This window comes from Juglans regia, chromosome 4 (genome assembly GCF_001411555.2).
Source record: "Juglans regia cultivar Chandler chromosome 4, Walnut 2.0, whole genome shotgun sequence".
NCBI classification, from domain to species: Eukaryota; Viridiplantae; Streptophyta; class Magnoliopsida; order Fagales; family Juglandaceae; genus Juglans; species Juglans regia.
The window spans coordinates 3483773-3506175 of NC_049904.1; the positions used below are offsets into that span (position 1 = coordinate 3483773).

At 33.4% G+C, this 22403-nt stretch overlaps 1 protein-coding gene across 1 annotated transcript; it reads left to right on the forward strand.

Annotated features, from left to right (window-relative positions):
- Positions 1 to 11705: 11705 nt before the first annotated feature.
- Positions 11706 to 16929, forward strand: LOC109006797 (pectin acetylesterase 5-like). Its single transcript, XM_018986186.2, has 12 exons — positions 11706 to 12090; positions 12195 to 12277; positions 12440 to 12569; positions 12686 to 12765; positions 12902 to 12991; positions 13157 to 13281; positions 14125 to 14185; positions 14545 to 14598; positions 14721 to 14798; positions 14899 to 14998; positions 15648 to 15793; positions 16513 to 16929. Exons 1-12 carry the CDS (start codon positions 11880 to 11882, stop codon positions 16618 to 16620), a joined length of 1266 nt encoding a protein of 421 aa, XP_018841731.1. The 5' UTR covers positions 11706 to 11879; the 3' UTR covers positions 16621 to 16929.
- The last annotated feature ends 5474 nt before the right edge of the window (positions 16930 to 22403 follow it).

The window sequence follows — 22403 nt, forward strand, 5'->3', positions numbered from 1 at the left end:
AATAGTGTTTAAATATTGAGATGAGATAAAATGAGATAAGATAGAATGAGATCAGATGTGAAACCAAACGGAATTATTTGGACGTTATGAGTATTTCATATCATTTATAAAAAAATTAATAAAATAATTTATAAATAAGAGTAAAATAATAATAAATAATTTGTAAATAAAAATAAATTATTTATAAATAATAATAAAGTAATACCAACAATAATAATTATATATATATATTTTATTTCTTTTGGAGAAACAATTACCGTACATTAAGGTATATTATTCCTTAATTAAAGACAAGTGATGATGATGAAAAAAAAAAAAAAGACAAGTGATGATAGTCTGATATGTGAAAAGTGAAGGAAATAAATGATCATTATGGCTGAAATATATTCTTTGAAAACGTCTTTGTTGCGTTGAAAAATCAAGTAGGCCAGACAGAAGATCTTATCCTCTTCAAAGTTGATGATGGATGGAAAAATAAACAGACTCTCCCTCATTGTCATGGCCAACATCCATCGTTTTGAAAACTTGGTTTTTTCTAGGCAAGGTTTGTTACGATCGCAGTGTCTTCGCCTCGTTTACTATCAACTCATTTTATTTTATTTATTTATTTTTTAAATATTATTTAAATATAAATATTTTTTAATTTTTTATCTAATTATTATAATTTTTTTAAACTTCTAAACAAAACAAAAACCAATTTAATTCAAATCTTAAAAAAAATTATATTATAATAATATTTTAATTTTATAATAATTTTATTTAATTTTTTCTCTCTCGCCTTTTCTAAAATTTGATAAAGAATAATGCTAGTCCAACCTTCCTAGCTCCCACTGAAAGCTACCTCGTATGTTTTTTTTGTTTTTTTATTTTATGATTAAAAAAGTAATTTTTAATCATATTATGATTTTTTTTAAATATATATAAATTAAAAAAATACTAAAATAATTAGCAAAAAATTACCAGCAATAGCTGTAATATTAAAAAATATATGTAAAAAAACAACAAATTAAAAAATCAAATTATATCTGACGTTAGCATCGTCCAACGTCTTAATTCAAATTCACAAATAATTTTATTACCATTTATAGATTTTTCTGTTCATTTCATGTTGCGTACTCTCCCATTTTTCTTGCATGGTAAAATATCTAATGGAGCAGATCGAATTACTTCAAAGCTTTCATATTCTTGTTTCAAATATAAAGATTTTTGAGAGAGTGGAAGAGGAATATTCAGATCTGAAGTGCACGGTATTTGATCATTTATAAATGAAGTGATTATGATAATTTTTTAACTATTTTTTTTTAAAATTTATTATGCATCAAGCATTATTCACTTTCACACTTTACATCTATAATTTTTTCATAAAATGTGAGGACATTTTTCATAAAATATATGATATTTTTTATATAATGTGAGGTGTTGGGTGAAAAATAGTGATGATACGGAGAATTAAAAAAAATTAAATATACTAACGATTTCGTTTGGTTTTAAAAATCCTCTCAACTCATCTCAACTCATCATTATAACTTTTTCAAATCTCAACATAAAATATAATAAACAATTCAATTTTTTCAAATCCCAAAATAATAATAATATTAAAAAATAATATTCTAACAATATTTTATCATCTCAACTCAACTCAACTCGACTCACTTCAACATCCAAACACAACCTAAAATGAACAAACAAAATAAGAGGATAAACTAACATTTTACATATTAAAATTAATCCGTCAATGTTACACGCTATCTCATACTTTGGCATAATGTCCATGAAAACGACACAACTACTACGTATAATGAAAAGATTCCAATCCATAAAATAATATAGGGCCTTGAGAGTCCCATCTAGCTACATCCTAATAAACTTAATTTTTGTACGTTTTCGTATTTGGTATTAATTTTTTAATTTTTGTGGCAAAAATAATATGATCTCACTGAACAAACCCATGCAATTACTAGAATAAAAGTAACAATAATAAATGGAGCCCCAAATGAAACAACTATATACTAATGTAATCCCATACTTTTTAATCTTTGAGAAATAATTTGTACAGTTTTAGGGTGTGCAAGTATCGTATATTTTTTTTTTAAATGTATAAATATGAAAGTTACAAAAAAATAAATTAATTTTTAGTGATGGGTCTCTATTTTTTTTTCAAAGATAATGACCGCACATCCTATCCAACATTATTCTTGGATAAATATTTTAATTATAAATAAATTACATAAAAATAAACTCTCAAAATGTCGTGACTTAATATGATAATACATCGGATTGTAAAGTTATTTTTATCGTAAAGTAAATTTAACAAATCACATAAAATTACGTTAACTTGTAAATTTATTTTTATGTAATTCTCTTTCTTTTACCTTTGAGGTGAGTAAAACGTTTGTTTTGAGTACAGACTACAGAGTGCAGATTGTACTAGGTTAAAGGAGATCAGGCCTATGAGCGATGTAAAATGTTCGGTACAAATGCAGCTTTGTACTACAAGAAAAAAGAAAGAAAGCAAGCCAATGCCGAGATATTAAATTCAAGACTCCATGATTACTGATGAAAATGTTGGTCCTAACATATTATGGGCTCGATCAATCGAGAAGAAATGAACCTCAAATCAAGTAGATCGACCACACCGAGTATGCCTGACCTCATGCATTTCTCAAATATTTAAATCAGTACATGAGAAAGATATAAATCAGTACAAATGTTTCTTTCTCCCACATTGTATTCTTGCCAACAGATCTTATTCTAACATATTTAAGAATATGAGTTTACCCTAAACTATTAGTATTAGTCACTTAAGAATTTGTTGTATTTTCTAGTGGAACGGGTTGGGGTCTAAGCTATAGCTCAAACTTGACTTGAGGAGCGGGGGCAGAACTAGGATTTGATGTTTGGAGGGGCGATTGATAAAGTGTGGGGTATGTGTGAGTATGAGTATTATGTATTTTTTACACGTGACTATATGAAAAATAATAATCATACGTCATAAAATTGCATACAAAAAAATACATGTCTATAAATTATCTTATAAGATAATTTTCCTTAAGATTTCCATAGTTTGCTAGAGACCATTACAAAAAGAAAGGAAAATGAAATATCAACTTAAAATTTCCCCTTCAAATTAAGCTCGACGACGATCTTTCATGGAATAAAATTCATCCATTATCATCTCTGAAGTGAAATTCTTGACAATTTCTTTCTCAATATAAACTAGCAAATGATCTGCAAGAAACTCATCTTCCATTCGAGTACGCAATCTAGTTTTTATAAGTTTTATGGGGGAAATGCTCGCTCAGTAGTCGCAGTAGAAACATGAAGAGTTAATACTAGACGAATTAACTTGTCAATCAAATAATAAATCTTTAACTTTTTTGAAATTGCTAGTCCTCTGCATAGCTCAGATAATGTAGACATATCTTGAAAATCTAGATGTGTCAGCACATCAAACTCATAATGCTGCAATTGAATTCTCAAAAGGAATTTTTCTTGCTCAGTAAAATCTTGTGGATAAAACTTCTCCACCAATTTGCATATATCATCAATTTTAAATGATTTGTATGCACCTTTAGGATTCAAAGTAGCACTAAGAATGAGATGTTCCATTATATGGTCGTTAAATCTATTATTCAATTCTTGTAATTGGAAGTCTATTGTAGTAGTAAATATATCAATCCTAAAATTCATAAAATACTTTTTAGAAGTCTGTGGCGGCGTGACTCTCTCTCAAAGATCTTAAAGTACCCTTTATGAGCATTTGATCCCTAAAATAAACTCATAAAAAAGATGCAGACAAATTAGATAACACTACTTAAAAGTTTATGAGTAAACTACATAAAATAACAAACTTATTTTTTTTTCAATTTTCAGTATTTCATACTAATCAAAAGTACATAGAACACTCATGACTCATGTGTTACTATTATTCACAAGAAAAATTATTATTTTTATCAATTAAAAAAGTCACATCCCAACTTTATTCTTTTCTCCAACTTGCAAGAAAAGTCGATAACCTTCCAACACTTTTTTCTTTTAGTTTATTAGTTCATCAAGGCAAGGGTCACAAGAAAAATTATTATTTTTATCAATTAAAAAAAGTCACATCCCAACTTTTTTCTTTTCTCCAACTTGCAAGAAAAGTCGATAACCTTCCAAGACTTTTTTCTTTTACTTTATTAGTTCATCAAGGCAAGGGGTCTTCGGTCTTCCTTCTTCCGTCTTACAGTCTTGCCATCTTACTCTTAGCCTCTTAATATAATAATACTCGAAAGTCGAACTCAAAGGACAAACTATGAAGGGCACATGCACTGATTTGCAGAACCCATTTTTCTAAAAAAAAAAAAAAACCAAACAAAATTGGATAGTTTGAACTTACTTCGATGAGGTCAAGAACTAGAAGAGTAGAAGCATTGCAGATGAAAGGTGAAGCACTGAAGAGGCGAAACTCACAATCACTGCAGATGCGGAAAAATTGAGATTTGAGAGAAACTTTCCCAGCTTAACCTCACTGCAGATGTGGAAAGGCGAAGTAGCGAAGCTCACTAACATTCGATGGTCAAATAAAAAAAAAATGAAACTTGCAAGTCCATAGGAAATGAGCCTCGATGAGAAAGTAAAGTTTCATATTTTCAAGATATGATCATGCATGCACGACAGTCTGACTCTTGAGTTGCCCGTTGGTATTCTCACCTCTCTCCTCTCTCTGTGATATGTTATCTGCCTATAAAGAGTTCATTTCTCAAAATTTATGCTTTATCGGTAAGCAACAAAGATTTGTGCATCTGGTAAAATGGAGTGAAAAGTTAGAGTGAAGTTACGTGAGTATTGGGATTTGGGGGGACAATTTTAATAAAACTTTTGAAAGTATGAGTATTGAGAGGCGATTTTAATTATATAAAGAAATATTATATTTATTTACATATAATATTAATGTTTTAAAAAACTTACAGCCCCCCAACCTTATAGCTAGTTCCGCCCCTGTTGAGGAGTGACAGCCCGCAGCTCTCGCTGTCTAGACCCTCCTATCCAGTTCCTAGCAGATAAGATGTTATTATGGTCAAGTATCATTAGAGAAGCCACATCTAATACTCTTTTTAGTGAAGAAAAAAAAAAAAAAATCAATGGCCAGCCCAAAAGGAAAAGTTTTTTGTTTTTCATCAATCAAAGCTTTGTTTCTTCCTTTTACTTTGCGAGAAGGCTTATCAGAGAAAGGCTAACACAATGGCTAAATGAAGTTGGTCGATCCGTTTGCTGTGGATGTGGATCAATCCCCTTCTTATATGGCCCAATAACCTCAAACCTTATCCTCCTCCATGATCATAAAAATATGTACTCAATTGCATAGGAATGTATCTGCAAACTGTTATGTTCATGACTTTGAGATGCGTACAGGTTAAGTAGATGCCTTTAGGACAGCAGTTTTTATATATATTTATTGGGATTCGGAGTTTATTTAGAATCGGTGTGTGAGTCATGTTTATTTAAATAAAGAGTTCGTCTATACATCAGCCTTTACTTCTCCAACACCACACACGGGTGATGTGGCATTTTATTTATTTTTTTTTTCAAGTAAAACGAACGTTTTACTGGATGTCGTCTTCCTCCGCATGTCTCATTCGAAATCCCCTCCCCTGCATCGCTCCTCTCCAGTATTGCTCCTCTGCCCTCCTTCGGCCAACTATTCTTCTCGTCACTGTGTTGTGCTGCCGCCGACGACGACCGACTAAACAAACTCCTAGGGAAGGAAACATATGGGTGGAACCTACAAAATGTTGAGAAACCTGCAAAATGTTCAGAACTTGCAAAATGTTGAGAAAAGAAAAATGTTCAGAACTTGCAAAATGTTGAAAAGGAACCTGCAAAATGTTGAGAAATCGCCTAGAAAAATAGAGGCTTGGTGGGTGCATTTTGTATTTCTCTCACTGTGATGCAGCAGATTTGAGCTAGGTGGGTGTGATTTTAGAAATGCCATTTTGGTGGGTTGAGGACAAAGGGAAGTGAGGGAGACGGGGAGGAAACTCTCTGAAGGGACAACGGGTTGGTGGGTGCACGACGATGCTGTTGAAGGTGAGATTTTGCATGATTTTGGTTACGAACAGAGGGGAAGTGAGGGAGATGAACTCGGGAGGAATGAATTTGTGAAGGGATGAATCCTATCTGGGTGGGAAGTGTAAAACCGTGATGTTGCGACCAAACCGGATTCGCCACGTCACGGTGTGTGGTGTTGGTAACTTCAACTGACTTAGGAATAAATTTTCCCTTCAACAAAATTGCAGCCAAAAGAGGAATGATGCACTTCTAGAGATGTTTAGAATCAACTATGATGGAGCCTCCCCATACATCACGTGTTTCCCTTCTTCCTACCACCTAGTGGGTACCCCATGATTCATATTGTGCCCACTAGAAGTGTAATCGGTCCGATTTTAGATAAAATTTGAAACCGAATCGGTATGCATCGATTTTACGTTTTTAAAAACCGATTCTACACTGGTTGCCATCTTAAATCGATACTTTCAATTTTATCGGTTCCGATCCGGTTCAGTTTGATTTTTCGGTTTTAATATACTATATACTATATACTATATTATATAATATAATATTATATAATATAATACTATAGTGATAATATATTGTAGTATATTATAATATATAGTGATATAGTATTAGTATAACTATTAATACGCACTATATAATATTAGTATAACTATTAATACAATAGGCTATAATGATATAAGATTTTAAAATTTAATATTATATTAATTAGTAATTTATCATATAATATAAAATTATTTGATATATAATTATATATAAAAATTACATACAATATAAAAAATTATAATATATATATGAACCGGTTCAGTTCGGTCTAATCCGATTTCAGAGAAAGAAAAATCAGGATCGATTTTGACCCTTTTTTTTACACCCCTAGTATAATATTTTAATTTTATAATATTTTAATTTGATTGTTTTCTTATTTTCTAATAATATCTTATTCAAATCATTTTACTACTATTTACAAAATTTTAAAATATTCTAAATATACAAACTAGGCTAAAGTATTGTTCTGAGCAGAAAAAAATGCCGGTATAGACTTTTACTATGAACATTCAACTACATGAGGTGAGAAAAAGCACAATATATAATAGATTAATTAAATCTAATGACATTGGCTTTGTGATATTGCATGTTTTCACTAAAAAGAAGTTTTAAATAGATAAATTTTGTGTATGTTATTTGTAATAAAATAGGTCATATTTTAAAAAAATATTTTTTTTTTATATTTTTTTAAAATGGAATCTAATTTTTTACAAAAGTTTGTGTAAAATTTATCTATTTAAAATTTATACAAATTATTTTTTTGTTTGAAATAATTGGTAAAATAAGTATTATTTTTAAATAATATATTATGTCACGTCAAGAATGAATGAAAACATTATAGCTAAAAGATCATAGTACAAAGGGCTGTGCATAAAGGGCTTTTAAGCCCGATCCGTCCAACTAACCGATCCGCCCAACCCAAACAAAAACGAGCTCATCGAGTCAAACATATATTAGGAGGGTTGTGTTTACTCGAAAACGTCGAAACAGATTCTCTTTCTCCCCCACTAGTGCTTGCAAAAATCCAAGCGTCTCAGGGAAAGTTTAAGATGGTGTTCGAAGAAGATCGTAGTCGCCATAAGGTTTTGAGGCAGATCATAGTTGCTGGAAGGTTCTCAGGATGGTGGGCTTAGAGTTGCAGGACGATGAGTGAGAAGAAGAAATGCCAAAAGTGAAAGAGAAAAGGACCGAAGCTAAAGGGGGTGGATGACATCGGCACCATAAAGTCTCTCTCTCCGATCCGAAACCCTACCCCCATTCCGACTTCCGTTGCTTCGGATCCTTTCCTTTTCGTTTTAAAATGCTCTCCAACCGCCGTACCTCGCTCTTCCTTTCTCTCCTCCAAAACTCAAACACATTGACCTAGTCTCAGTCTCCTTTCGGAAATGCTGAAGCTTTTGGAGAGAGATGAAAGCAGATTCGGGAGACTTGGTTTGGAGGAGTTGTTGATGATGGTTTCTGAAGTGAGTTCTGGATCTTGCAGGGAAGCAACGTCACGTGTTACGGCCATTTGGTTCACTCCTCTTCTTGTACACAACTGCCACGCTTAGAGCTGGAGATGCTCTGTTTCTTGAACACGGTTGTTTCTTTAAAGTGAGCTTCGTCGACTTTGGGTTCGTCGATGGAACTGGAAATAACGTCTAAGAGAGTGGAAGAGAAAGAAGGGGTCCTTCTTCTTTGGGGGAATGAGTATTCTCGTGGTGATTCCTCCCTTTCATACATATTTGCGATGTGTACAACAACGACTTTGAAATCAGAGGAAAACAGATTATTTAAAGAGAAAACAGAGAGGAGAGGAACAGGGAAGGAACAAAGGCCTGAGAAAGAAGAGGACAAGATTGAGGTATTAGTTTAGTTTAAGGTGTCTGGGTTCCTACTTAGATTAGCTCAATCTTGAAGCCATGGAATTTTATATGCAATTAGAGCATTAGCATTGTCCTGTACATGTGCCTATTCTCACGTTAAATTATCTCTTTTATATAATCAATTTGTCATGTAAGCGTTAACTTATGTATATTTGAATCAAAATAATAATAAAATATTATTAATTTATTGTTAAAATCAATTTTTTTTATATATATTTTATATTTAATATCCACTATATACAATTTGCAATAATAAAAAATATAATTTTTTTTATATATTATATTAAAAATATAATAAAATAAAAAAAATATATAATATATTATAATAATGAAATAAATGTGTAAGTAAATATTTGTTATGTTGTTGAATGAGAGAGAAAATAAAAGGATTGTGAGAAAGAGTGGAAGGAGAGAAATAATGATTAAAATATATTTTGTAGAGTAAATAGTAGTTATCTAAATTTAGATAAGTATTGTTTATAACTAACTAAATATTTAAATATGCTTAAGTCAATGTAGATGATTTTAAGATTATATTATATAAATATGACTTTGCATATATATATATATATATATGTATAGACCAATATAAATACTCTTACTTTTATATTTGGTTATGGGCGGTTTTTTGATTCCAATCATCTTTAAAACCGTCATTTTTTTAGCTTTAATGGTAATTTGATGGGATTCAATGAGATGAATGTTTGAACTTTTTTTCCTTTGGTCTTTTTTTTTTTTTTTTTATGGATCATCAAATTAATATTATGCTGATGCTGATTGTGATGTTGATGAATTTTTTTGTGTGTAATGAGAGTTTGGTGGCTGCAATATTGGTGTTTGCTGAATCTCTGATCTTCTCTTTGCAAAACAAACCCGAATGTGCCAGATCGGGTCAGGTCAATTTCGGACTAGCTAATCGTCGGGTCGGGTTGGACCAATAGGGCTAGGATGCAGGTCCAATTATATACTTGATACAAAATGGGATATATTGAAAAAAGTAATCTTATTATAATTATATACTTATCTTGGAGGGCACTTCTAGATAATGCATTATCTTTCGTCTTCTAGTCTTCTTCTTCTTCTTTTTTTTTTTTTTAATTTTAAAAATTTTTTTTTTTTTTAAAAATTTCTATAACAAGACTTCTTCATTAATACTAAAAGCATTACAACATTGTTTGTCTAAACAAATAACAGATGAAATTACATGAGGGAATGACTCCTCCCTAACACTAATGCCAAGCATATTTGGCAAGTCTGTGTTCTCCTCATTTCCCATGCGTCCAATATGCTGTATTTTGCAGTTGCTGAAGGTCTTCATCAACTCTTTAGCCTCTTTAATTATAAGATGTTGCATGGATCATATAATTATAAAAAATTATCATTCAGCCAAAACCTAAACTTACTGATCGAGTTGTTTTAAGCGTCACTAAATTTCTTCAGTCTTTATTATTTTACTTATTTTCTAAAATATATTAAAAAATCATATGCAATTTTAATATTTGAATAATGTTACATGTAGTCATGGAGTACGTAAGTACTGTGCAATCGCTTTGAAAAAAAATGAAATCTACTATTAAAAAATTATTATTATTTTATATAGGTCTCGTATTTATTTATTTTTTTTAAAATGATTGAACGACGCTTATACACTTACGGCTGCAATTATCATTTCTCTTAATATTTACCATTTAAATATTCTCCTGATATGTTAATATATTTGGTTGCAACCTTGGTACTGAATGGTTGATCTAAATGCCAAACGCTAGTGGGGAAAAAGCAATTGTAAGGTCTTGTTTGGTTATGCAGTTCAGATTTGATGAAATGTTTTATTAGAAATATAATAAAATATTATTAGAATATAATTTTTTAATATAATTTTTATTTTGAAATTAAAAAAACTTGAATTATTTATTATATTTTATGTGAAAGTTTGAGAAAATTTTAATGATGAAATGAAATGAAATGTTTTGTGTATACTAACTGGGGGATTACATGAAATTGAATGCCAAACTAAGATCCAAAAAATTCTGAAGAAAAATGAGGTGATTACAACAAGAGAGTACACGAAGAAAGAGTTTATTTATTTATTTATTTATGAATACTGTATATATAGGACCGCATGCACGTTGTTAGGTCCATCAGGGGATGCCGCCTCATAAAACAGTATGTACTACAACGAAACATGACAACTAATATGAGGGGAAGAGATCTGAGCCATATATAATTGGTTTGAGACATAAAAAAGATTCTAACAAACCATTACAAAAATCCATTTCAAGTCATCCATTCCAAAATCAATCTTACTATCAAGCTAGCTAGCAAGAGGAGCTACATCCTATATATGCTGGTGGTGGTTCGTGCCAGTAGCCACCTCTTCGGTCAAATCCAGCTAATCGGAATCCAATCCCAGTGGTATTGGAGACTTTTCGAACAGTTGATAGCCTCTCGATATGGTGGCCGCCATCCGAGTGGTGCCCGGTGTTGATGACATGTTTTGTACACTTGGGCTAAGTTTCAGTAATTCGGGCCGAGATCTTGTTATCTACAACACAAAGACAAATGTGGGTTTGAGGGTGGCTCGGCGAGACTCCAATGTTAAAGTCAGTCTCGTTTCTTCTTGGAGAATTTTCTTCTAATCAAAGTGTCTAGAGAGATTATTTGTACATAGAGTTTGGCTTTTATACGAGGTATCAGGGAACATTTCATATCCTGTGTCAGGAATTAGCATCCTGCCAACAGTTGCCAGACCCTATAGTCTTTAATGCGACATGACTTTTGAGATGACACAATTAATGCAACGTGACTCTCTCGATCACACGACGCGGTCACTTCCTATTCCCTTCGTCAGGGAACGAAGAGCTGGCCGTGATCCATGCTCACATGCCGGTATAGATCTATCGGCGAGTCCTGTCTGTCCCGTTCGATCTGATTCCTGCGCCAGGATGCCCCCACTTTTCTCATACGGCTCCTAGGCTGGGTTCCATTGGTGGATCTTGGGCCTGCAGATGAGGAATAACGTGAGCCGAGATGGGCCTCAACATCTCGGTCAGGCCTTACCCAAAGGTGAGCGAGAATATCCCCTCCAACAGGAATGAAGTCTAAAAAATGATCTATAATTAATTAGCATTAGTATCTTTGAGAATCTCGAATTTATATTTTGAGGATTGAAATCTAATACGGTGTTTATGTACGTTTGGTTGTGTGTAGCCGTGTAGGTATTCAATCCCACAGCTGAACTCATGTCCTCATGTTCTACGACAAAGTATATAAATATAATAATAGAAGAAGATTAGAAGTATATGATAAACAATGTAGCTAATATGTCAGTCGTCGTTGAGCTCCGTCTTCCCCGGGGCTGGTGGTTTAGTTGACTCCAATTTGCTGGTGGAGTGAGTACCTTGCCTCCCTTAACCAATGGCGAACCCTAGGCTCCGCTCTATCACTTGGTGGAGGAAGTGGTCCAGGAAGGACTGGGCCATTGCCGCCGTCGGATTCACCCTCATCGTCTTTCTCTGCACCCTCATCTCCAACTCTATGATCGACCAACCTTTCGATCACGATCACGCCATCGCGGCCGATCTGGTCGACCTAACCTTGCTGCACAATGCAAAGGATAAAGGCGCCCGTACGTGATCCTAGCTTTTCACCTCCCATGAACAAATTGATTCCTTTTATTTATTTTTTCCTTTTGATTTTCACATAATTTTTCATTTTTGATTGAATTTGCAGTTTGTTTGGATGGGAGTTCGCCTGGATACCATTTCCAGAAGGGTTTTGGATCTGGCTCTAACAATTGGCTGCTTCACATTGAGGTTTCTTCTTTTCTTTTTCTTTTTGCGTATTAGTCGTAGTAGTGTCGGCATAGGACAAGACGATTCCTAGCTTTTCGATTGAATCGATAGTTCCACCACCTGTCATAAAGGAATAGATTTATATTCATTTATTTTCCATTTTTCGGTGGTATTGTGGTGTAGGGTGGAGGTTGGTGCAATACAATAGCATCATGTTCTTTGCGCAAATTAACATCATTAGGTTCTTCCAAGTACATGGAACGTCGAGTTAGCTTTTCCGGGATCTTGAGCCCTGACTCGTCTCAAAACCCTGGTAGTTTTCACTCAAAACTACTGATTTAGTGCTTGCATTCGCTTTACTCAACTAATTTTTATGTTGATGTTCAGAGAATGATGTCTTTTGATCTGATGTTTTGGAGCATGTTTCAGATTTCTTTAGCTGGAACAAAGTCAAGATACGTTATTGTGACGGTGCATCTTTTGCTGGCCACCCCAAAAGCGAGTTGAAAGTAAGTGTAATATGAGAGATTTTAACTTGTTTCAGACTAAGTAATACTTAACTTTGCATTTTCCTTCTTTTCATAGCCGATGAAGTGAAATAAAGTTCCTTCGTGTTAGTTATGTTCGTTCTTCTTCCATGCGTAGAATGGGACGAAACTTTTCTTCAGGGGGCAGCTCATCTGGGAAGCACTTATGGATGAACTCTTGTCACTTGGCTTGTCTAGTGCGAAGCAGGTAGCTTCCTTGGTGTTAATATTTTTTTTTTCCTTTTTTGAGAACTTCACTTCAATTTAGATGGACAGATGTTTTTATTCACGTATGGCCTTCTTTGGTGAAGCTCACGTTGATGTTTACTGTCCCCATGTTTGCTAAGACTTGACATATTTGATATGATTGCAGGCTCTTCTTTCAGGATGCTCTGCTGGGGGATTGGCAACTCTTATACATTGTGATGACTTCCAACAACTTCTGCCTAAGGATGCAACTATCAAGTGCCTTGCTGATGCGGGTTTTTTCCTCAATGAGTATGTTTTTGTGCACATAATACTGCACATTTTCACCATTTTTTCATTAGTCTCTATCGAAGGCATTGTACCCATTCTAGAGTCCATTAAGATAATTATTTCTGAGTATACATACATACCCAGAAGTTGAATGTTATCTCTGTGAATTGTGGTATCTTAGATAGGTGACTCTCGTGTGTACACCCTGTGTACTTGGATGCACCTTTTTGTTCATTAATGAAGTTTTATCACTTGTAAGAAAAATATACACCAAGTTTTGTTTGTCTAGAAGACTGAACTAAGATGACGAACAACCATCTAGACCGCTATATTTTTCTGCAACTCCACTTGACTTCTGCTCAAGTGGATTTATACTTAGGAGATCTGTGCTGGAGTGACAAGCTACATTGGGGTTTTGATATAAATTCATGTGTGCCTGAATTTTCCAACCACTATGCTTGTGTATGTTCAACTTTTTTGATAAGTAATAAGAGATTTTATTGAGTCAAGTAAATAGGCATAGCCCAAGTCCACAAGGAGTATACAAGCAGAAACACCTAGATACAAGCTAAAGACTAGGAGCTAAAAGAAGATCATTTAGATCATCCCCATTCAATACCAGACCTTTCGCCCAAAGACAGAATTCAAAAGAAAATTTCTCTAAATTCTCCCAACGAGCGTTCTCTATCATCAAAACACCGCCCATTCCTTTCCATCCATAGGCACCACATCAAACATAAATGAATTGTCTTCCAAATAGCAGGAATGTGATTCACAAGCATAGCTGCTATTTGTTCAACTTCTATGCTTTAAATATAATTGCATAAAAAATATCTGGGCCCCTTTGTCTTTTGCTGATTTCAGGAAGGATGTTCATGGAAAACAAACTATGAGATCGTTCTATGATGATGTTTTCCACCTTCAGGTTTTGTTCTCATCTTTACATGTCGTGGTTTATATAATCAATGTCTAGATGGTACATATGGATGCAAAAGTTATAGGAGGCACACCACTAATCAAAGTAGATCCTAATATACAGTGGGGTACATATGGTTGTTTGATTTACTCAACATGTCATGCACAATACAGATCTTCAACCTTGCATGGGCTATATAAAAAATACCTCCATCAAAGCTACTACCTATAATGTTTTATATCCCCTGCTGCTCAGCCAGCGTATCTTCTTATTTTTCCACTAGACAGGAAAAAGAAGAAAGAGTGGAATTTGTTCTTTTGAAATTTTGTTGATATCTATTGCTTACCCACCATCCATCATTCTATCAGGGTGTAGAAGGAAGTTTACACAAGGATTGTGTTTCGAGAATGGAACCATCGAAGGCATGTTTATTCCTTTTTAAGTATATGTTATCAGTTACCAGATTTGAGATGGGGTTTTCATTCTTCTGTTCAATCATGTCCCTAACACATCCCCTATTATATGTTACGAATTGCAATGGCAGTGTCTCTTCCCTCAAGAGATTGTAAAGAACATAAAGACTCCAGTTTTTCTTGTCCATCCAGCATATGACTTTTGGCAGGTAACTATTCCTTAAGATACATGCTTCATTTGCTCATTGAGGGATTATGATTTTTCCACACATATCTCATGATGCTAATTAGATCATTGATTATCTCTAGATACAACATATCTTGATACCAGATGCATCAGATCACAACTGGCGAAATTGCAGACTGAATATTAATGATTGTAATCCTAACCAGATTGAAATACTACATGGTAATTGATATTTACCTTGGTTCCCAATTTATATTTGGTCTACTAAATACCTATAATTTTTTTTTTTTAAAAAAAAAAGAGAGAAGAAAAAGATTGTGGTCTACTAAATGACCATTGCATGACTTTGCATTTATGCATGGACAGGGGTCACACCAACAGGCAGTTATGAGATCCTCTTTTTTAAGGGCTATTATCTCAATGATCTCATTGTTGAGAATTTACTAATCTGGTATATCATAGATATTTGGGCCTGTAAGCCAGTGTATTCCACAGTACAGAAGAGGTCATCAATGGGATTTGTTGAGTCCGTTTAGCATGTTATTTTGGAGCAGAAAATTCTAAGTTCTAAGTGAAACCACTGATTGAAATACTAGACATGTATTGAATCCTTACACATATTCCTCCATCGATATGGCTATCTTGTGCACAATAGTAACATGAGCATTTCTGGCCAAAGACATGGTGAAGACAGTTCTATCTCAAGGTGCATAGAATGACTAAAACTGTAAACTTGTTATGTTCCTGTTGCCTCTTCACATTTAGAAAATAGCAACCTATACAGTGGTCTTTGTTCAGATTTAAAGTATGTTAAATATTACTCAATTGCCCACATTGTGGCCTGTATCACTTAACAACTTGTTATATACAGGTTTCCGCAATTCTCTGCTCAAGGCATTGAGTGAATTTCAGAAAAATGAGGAAGGGGGGATGTTTATAAATTCTTGCTTTGTTCATTGCCAGACGTGGATGGGTCGTACATGGCATTCTCCCAAGTCTCCAAGACTAAACAATAAGGTAAGCAAAGTGTCACTATGTGATTGCTTGCTTACGGTCCCAATTTCAATTGTCACCAAAATGTTTTTATATGATTATTTAGAAGAAAGCACTTGAGGCATGTGTTGGTGTCAAAATTCCCTCTAAACTCAAATGGGTTTTGACATCCCAGGGATATTTCTTCCCAAACATCCAAAGAGAAAGGGAATTCCAAAAAACACCGAAAATGTCAAAAACTTCTCCCAAATAAACAATAGTTTTTCAAAAAAAAAAAAAAAAGTTAAAAAGAAATACAAACACACGCACAAGAACAACAGTTACTGTGTGGTGGCTGCCACCAGGTGGCCGAGTTCTGGACACCACGGGGTTGCCTGGATCTGGGCCACTGTGGTTTCGAGAATTGAATTCTATAATGCATTAACTTCAAATATAGCTTTGTTGCCACTGTAGGTGAAGTTCATGACTGGATTGAAATGCTTCAACCTGGTTCACAAAAGTTTGGCGCACAAGCCAATTAATGTTACTTTGTTGTTGACAAGTTGTGGGTCTGCTGATTGTAATGGTTCAATTAGAGAATTCATAACTGTTAATGTGTCACTGACCAATGTGTTGCAGTTGAACTATTCTGTTTGATGCTTATGGCATTTGAAGTTGCATTTAAATTTGATTTCTAATTAGACTACTATCATGTTTCCCTATGATATTAGTTGTTTGACTTGAGTTATATTTTTCTTGAACAGACCATTGCAGAGTCTGTAGGTGATTGGTTCTTCAATCGAAACATATTGAAGCAAATTGACTGCCCCTATCCATGCAATCCCACCTGCTATAATATGAATTTCACTTGAGGATGATGGAGCTATTTTCCTGCTTCAATTTCTTCTCATGGCTTGTGGAATTGTTCCTCTTCATGTCTAAAAGGATGATCCTGGTCCTAGAAAGTCAGATGAGTATTGCATTTCTTTTCTTGTTATAGCTGCTTTGTGGTATGGAGGACTGGAAATCTATTACATTGTTCAGGTAGAGATTAGAATTCAGAAGCTGTAAATTATTTTCCAATTTCTTTCTTTATCCTCCATTTACTTTGGAGTCTGTTCAACTTGTCTTGGACGGGAAACGAAAATAAAGAGATGTTCAGTGGCAGGAAAGTTCAACTAGGTTATGAAGAGAGCCCCATATTTAAAGCTCGAGCAATGCTACGTACAATGTCCATTTTGGGGATTGCAATGCAAGTTTAGACAATTTTATCTATAAAATTTTTTAAAATTACAAAAATATCTATCCTAAAATGATGTTTTTTTCTTATTTAATAAATGGTTTGCACATACAGCTCCTATTTGGAGACTACAAATAGAATTTCTCTTAAAGCTCTAATTCCTCCCAGCTCTCCTTGGATTTATCCAAAGTTGCTTCTTCTGCCGATAGCAGCAAGCCATGTTGAAAATATTATGGAATTATGGATTTTTCAGCCGGAGGAAAAAAAAAAAAAATTAAACCGAAGATTCATATGCTGAATGGTTTGCAGTCGACATACCAAGATGTCAAAGATTGTTCGCTTTCTTGACAGGATTGATACTATTGAAAATTAAGTTTGGACTATTTAATCATAAGTGCACGATATTAGAGAGACCAAAACCACAAGCAACCAGTCGTTGGTTTGGATATTGAGATGAGATGATTTTAGATTAGTTAAATAAAATATTATTAGAATATTATTATTATTATTTTAAAATTTGAAAAAGTTGAATTTTTTATTATATTTTATATGAAAATTTAGAAAAATTATAATGATATGATGAGATGGGTTGAGAATATTTCTGTATCCCAAAGGATTAAGTTTGGACTTATCTATGTATGTGATGTACCTAACTTTATAACTCCAAATTTCATTAAGTAGAACTCTTGCGTTAATAATATTTAGAATAATTTTACTTAGTATAGATAACACACAATCCACATCTCTTACATGACAATATAATAATATTTGATTTATAAGATTCTAAGTTTTTAAATGTTTCTTAGAAATCAAATCATGTCATATTAGTAATGTAAAAGGTATGTCATCCACACTTACTTGTAAATAGAATTGTTCTAATATTTAACATATCCAACTCATTTTAAATTAAAATGATAAATAATGATACGATAAAAACATTTAACTCTCGAAATTAAAAAAACTCGTTAACAAGATTGATAAACAAACTGAGAATCTAAGTAGTTTGTGCTAGATTTGGAGGTAGCCAGTATATTCCTTAACAACGTGCATCAAAGTCGTAGACTTCAAACTCTACTAAGAAATTCAATAAATCCTTAGGCAGGTAATACCAATAGTAAAAAAAATTCATATTTATTTCAAGACCTATCACGTACCAAATCATTTTAGAAGTAACTTAAAAGACGATTGAGACACCCATCCTTGATGCGGCTATTCCGATGTTACACCAACCATTAATAAGATCATGAGTTAAGAGTATTGGTAATGGACTAGCCATTGTCAAGTCTAAAATTTAGCTAGAATGTTATCTTTTGACTATAACATGGACTTCTAGCTAAATTAGTCCACATTAGACTAGCTATCCCAAAGTCTAAATAATAATAAAATATTATATATTTTAATATTAATGTTTTATTTTTATTTTTTAATATTTTGCTAACACACATTTAATTTCCACAAAATGCCTATCACAGATCAAATTCAGCAACATTTCCACCAATTTCAACCTCTTGCCTAATTTCAATTCTCAATCCAAATCCAATTCCCATAGAAAACCAATGTCAACCTCTTGCCTATTTTCCTAAACCTTGCATATAAAGAACATATAATTGTGCCTAGTTTTGCAAAATGCCACTGTAATTCCTTACAATGAACCAAATGCATAGTATGGGGATAATCGCAAATCAAGAAACAAATGCATAGCAAAAAACAGAGTTCCAAGCAAGAAACAAATGCATAGCAAACAAATCCATAGCAAAATGCATAGTATGGGGACAATCACAAATCAATTTGTCAAGAAACTAAGAAAATCTAAACCCAAAAAACTAAGATAATTTAAGCAAATTACAGAGAAAAAATGGGTTACACGGAAATAGCCAAATCGCATTTTCAAGTTCAGTTTGTGGAGGACGACGATTCACCGGCAAGGCAACCTTGTGACAGTGTACTCCTTGCAAACCCTAACACAGAAAAATCACTTGATGAAATGAGAAAATAGAAAGAGAAGAAGGAGAGTAAATCTAAGCAGAGAAGAGGGAGAGAGGAGCAAGGAAGAGAAATTACCTTTTGGGCTGGAAGATGATGGCTACGTGGACTCACGACTGAGAGAAGGCATCTTGCGGTTGAAGAAGACGCAGGAATAGTGGGTGCTTGCGGTTGAAGAAGATGAAGGACTCAAGACGGGGTGTTCGCACGTTTCGGCATGCAGAAAGGAAAAGGCCGAAGAAGAGAAGAAGAGAAGAAGGGAGGGAGTTTCGGGAGAGAATGAAAAGGGCGAAGTTTCGGGAGAAAGAAAGAAAATAGCGAAGAAGAAAAGAAGAGAAGGAGTTTCGGGAGAAAGAAAGAACAAGAAAGAAGAAATGGAGGGTTTGGGTATGAAGATAGAGAAAAACCGAGGGAAAGGCTGAGCGAGAGGCAACAAAATAATAAAATAAAAATTTGGTCTATATACAGTGGCTCGCCAGACTTGGCGAGTAGCTAACAATTACTGTAGCATAAATGTTAAATTTCGGATGTTTAACTAGGCCAATGTAGTTGTTTTTTTTTCATATTTACTTTCAATTTGGACTTGCATTGGCAAATGACTAGTCCATTGCCAATGCTCTAAGATGAGATAAGTTGAGAAGTTTTATGAAAATAAACAAGGCCTTAGATATTTATTTTTCCGGTCTGGTAATTAGATGTAACATGTTGATATACATTTCAAACACAAATGACTTGTTTGCCGACCTTTTCTATCTAGTGCTTTAGAAATCGAGAGAAATGTGTAATTTTTTTCAAATCCAAAAACCAAGTAATGATCACTTTTGTCGTCTATAAAAAGATGACAAAAATTATATTTATAAGTCGATGTAATGGACACATCTTTCTTACTGATAAATCACAAGACTTGATTAATAAAAGAAATTAATTTTAAACTTCACAAATTAAATCATGTCACGTCAAGATTGATAAGTATGTCATTTGCTATTTGCATGATGATTGTATCTTGTTCTGTAAGGCAGATATGCAAGAGAATTTGAAGGTACCACAATTATTAGAGAAGTATGAGCAAGCATCTGAACAAAAGGTCGACAGGGACAAAACAACAATGATTTTTAGCAGGAATGTTAACATTGTCTAGCAGGAAGAGATTATGTCATTTTGGGGAATTCAAAGCTTTTAGCAGTATGATAAATACTTGGGATTGTCTCCTATAATTGGTTGTGCAAAGAACCAAGCTTTTTTTGACATAAAGCATATAGGGTGTAGTAGAAGTTACAAAGCTGGAAAGAGAGATTGTTGTCACAAGGGGGAAAGGAAATCTTGATAAAGGTAGTGGCTATGTCGATCCCTACATATTCTATGAGTTGTTTCAAGCTACCTAGAGGATTTTGCAAGGATCTTGAAAATATGATGTCACAAATTCGGTGGGGATAGAAACAGGAGGAGAACAAATTTCATTGGGTGAACCTAAAAAGGAAGGAGGGATGAGTTTCAAAGATATTAAAACTTTCAATATGGCTTTACTAGCCAAGCAGGGATGGAGAATAATGAGTGAAGTATCCACTTAGCTGCATAAGATTTACGAAGCTAAATACTTCCCTCATACTTGTTTTTTCAAAGCCAAGCTCGATCACTCACCATTTTATGCACGGAGAGGTATATGCGAAGCTAAGAAAGGGTTGAAACATGGATGTCGAAGGAGAGTCCAGAATGGAAGAGATATTAATCTCTAGACAGATTATTGGATACCAGACCATAGAAACTTGCAACAAAATTTTCGTGAGGTTGGCTTGGGTATTCATCAAAAAGTGGAGTGCCTCATTGATAAGAATACAAATTGGTGGGACATAGAAAAAGTCAACCATATTCTCCCAGCTAGAGCTAGAGCTACTGTAGAAGTATTCAAGATTATCTTCAGTTCAAGTGAGGAAGATGATAAGCTAATTTGGGAACCAAAGAAGAATGGGGTGTATAGTGTGAAGAGTGCTTATAAATTGTTTCTAATAATGGGAAATGAAAGCAAAGAGGGTGAAAGTCCCGGTGCATAAGAACAAAAATAGATATGGAAAGTGCTATGGAAGTTACAGGTTCCAAACAAAGTGAATTTTTTTGCTTGGAGAGCTTGCAAGAATAGGCTGCCTACAAAAGCTTATTTAAAGAAGAGGCAGGTGCTAATAGATGAAAGTTGTCAGTTTCTATTGTTATAAAGTGGAAGATATTACACATGCATTATGTTACAGTCCAACTCTGAAACAGTGCTGGGAGAATAAGAGTTTATATATGCAAAATGAGGCAAGAAATATAGAAATTGTTGGTATAGCTAGACAGGTGCAAGCTAGAGATAGCAAGAAGGAACTGGAAAAGTTTTTTCTTATTGCTTGGGGCTTTTGGTATAGAAGAAATAAAAAAGTTTATGAGAATAAAGATCTAAAGCCTGAAGAAGCAGTGAATTTTGCCTTATCTTTATTGACAAATTGTAAAGAGGTTAGGAATTGTGCAAAGCCGATTCTACTTAGAGATGGGAGAAGTTCTTTTGACAACAAGTAAGGAGTTTGTTGTCAATGACCCTACAAAGATTGAACTATTGACTATTTTCGGAGGACTGCAATAGGGTTGAGCAAAAATTTAAAAATTCGACTTCGATTCTAACTCTGCTCTGACTTTGATAAGTCGAAATCAGAGTTGGAGTCCGAGTGAGTCCGACTCCGACTCCGATATTGTACATATTTTATAAAAATATATATATATATATTAATCATATATATATATATATATATATATATAACTAAAACTTATATAGTTAGTTAAATTCAATAATATACTAGTATGAGCAAATTATTATAAAATAATATACTTATATTATAATAGTTTAGTATATCTAAACACCATACTGTTAACTATTACTACCATGTAATACTAATGTATAATAACAACTGATGTATAAACACTAATGTATAATAACATGCAATACTAATTATATAATAACTAATGTATAATAACATTTAATACTAATGTATTATGTATAAACACAAATATATAAATTTATAATGACATGTAATACTAATGTATAATAACTAAAGTATAATAACGTGTATTAGTAATGTATAATAACATGTTATACTAATGTAAAAACATTTATATATAATAACATATAATGCTAATGTATAATAACATTAATTTGTACAATGATTTATTTTTTCAATTTTGATTATGTTTTAATAAAATTGAAATTTGAAAATATATTTTTTTAAAAAACTAAAATCTGGAAGCTCAATCTGATTAGTGAGAGCCCTAAATTGTCAAATTGGCTAAAAAAAAGTCCAAATTTGACTTTGCTCCAAAAAATCGGAGTCGGAGTCAAATCAGAGGCCATGCGAATTAGATTCGGATTCGGAGTCAGAAGTCAAATCTGACCTCCGAAAAAATTGGAGT

Bases quoted from the DNA above. Each gene is read 5' to 3' on its own strand.
- LOC109006797 (XM_018986186.2), top strand. From the start codon at position 11,880: ATGGCGAACCCTAGGCTCCGCTCTATCACTTGGTGGAGGAAGTGGTCC. The intron at 12,091-12,194 runs GTACGTGATCCT...TTGAATTTGCAG, and splicing joins TGCAAAGGATAAAGGCGCCC to TTTGTTTGGATGGGAGTTCG. The intron at 14,186-14,544 runs GTTTTGTTCTCA...TCATTCTATCAG, and splicing joins ATGATGTTTTCCACCTTCAG to GGTGTAGAAGGAAGTTTACA.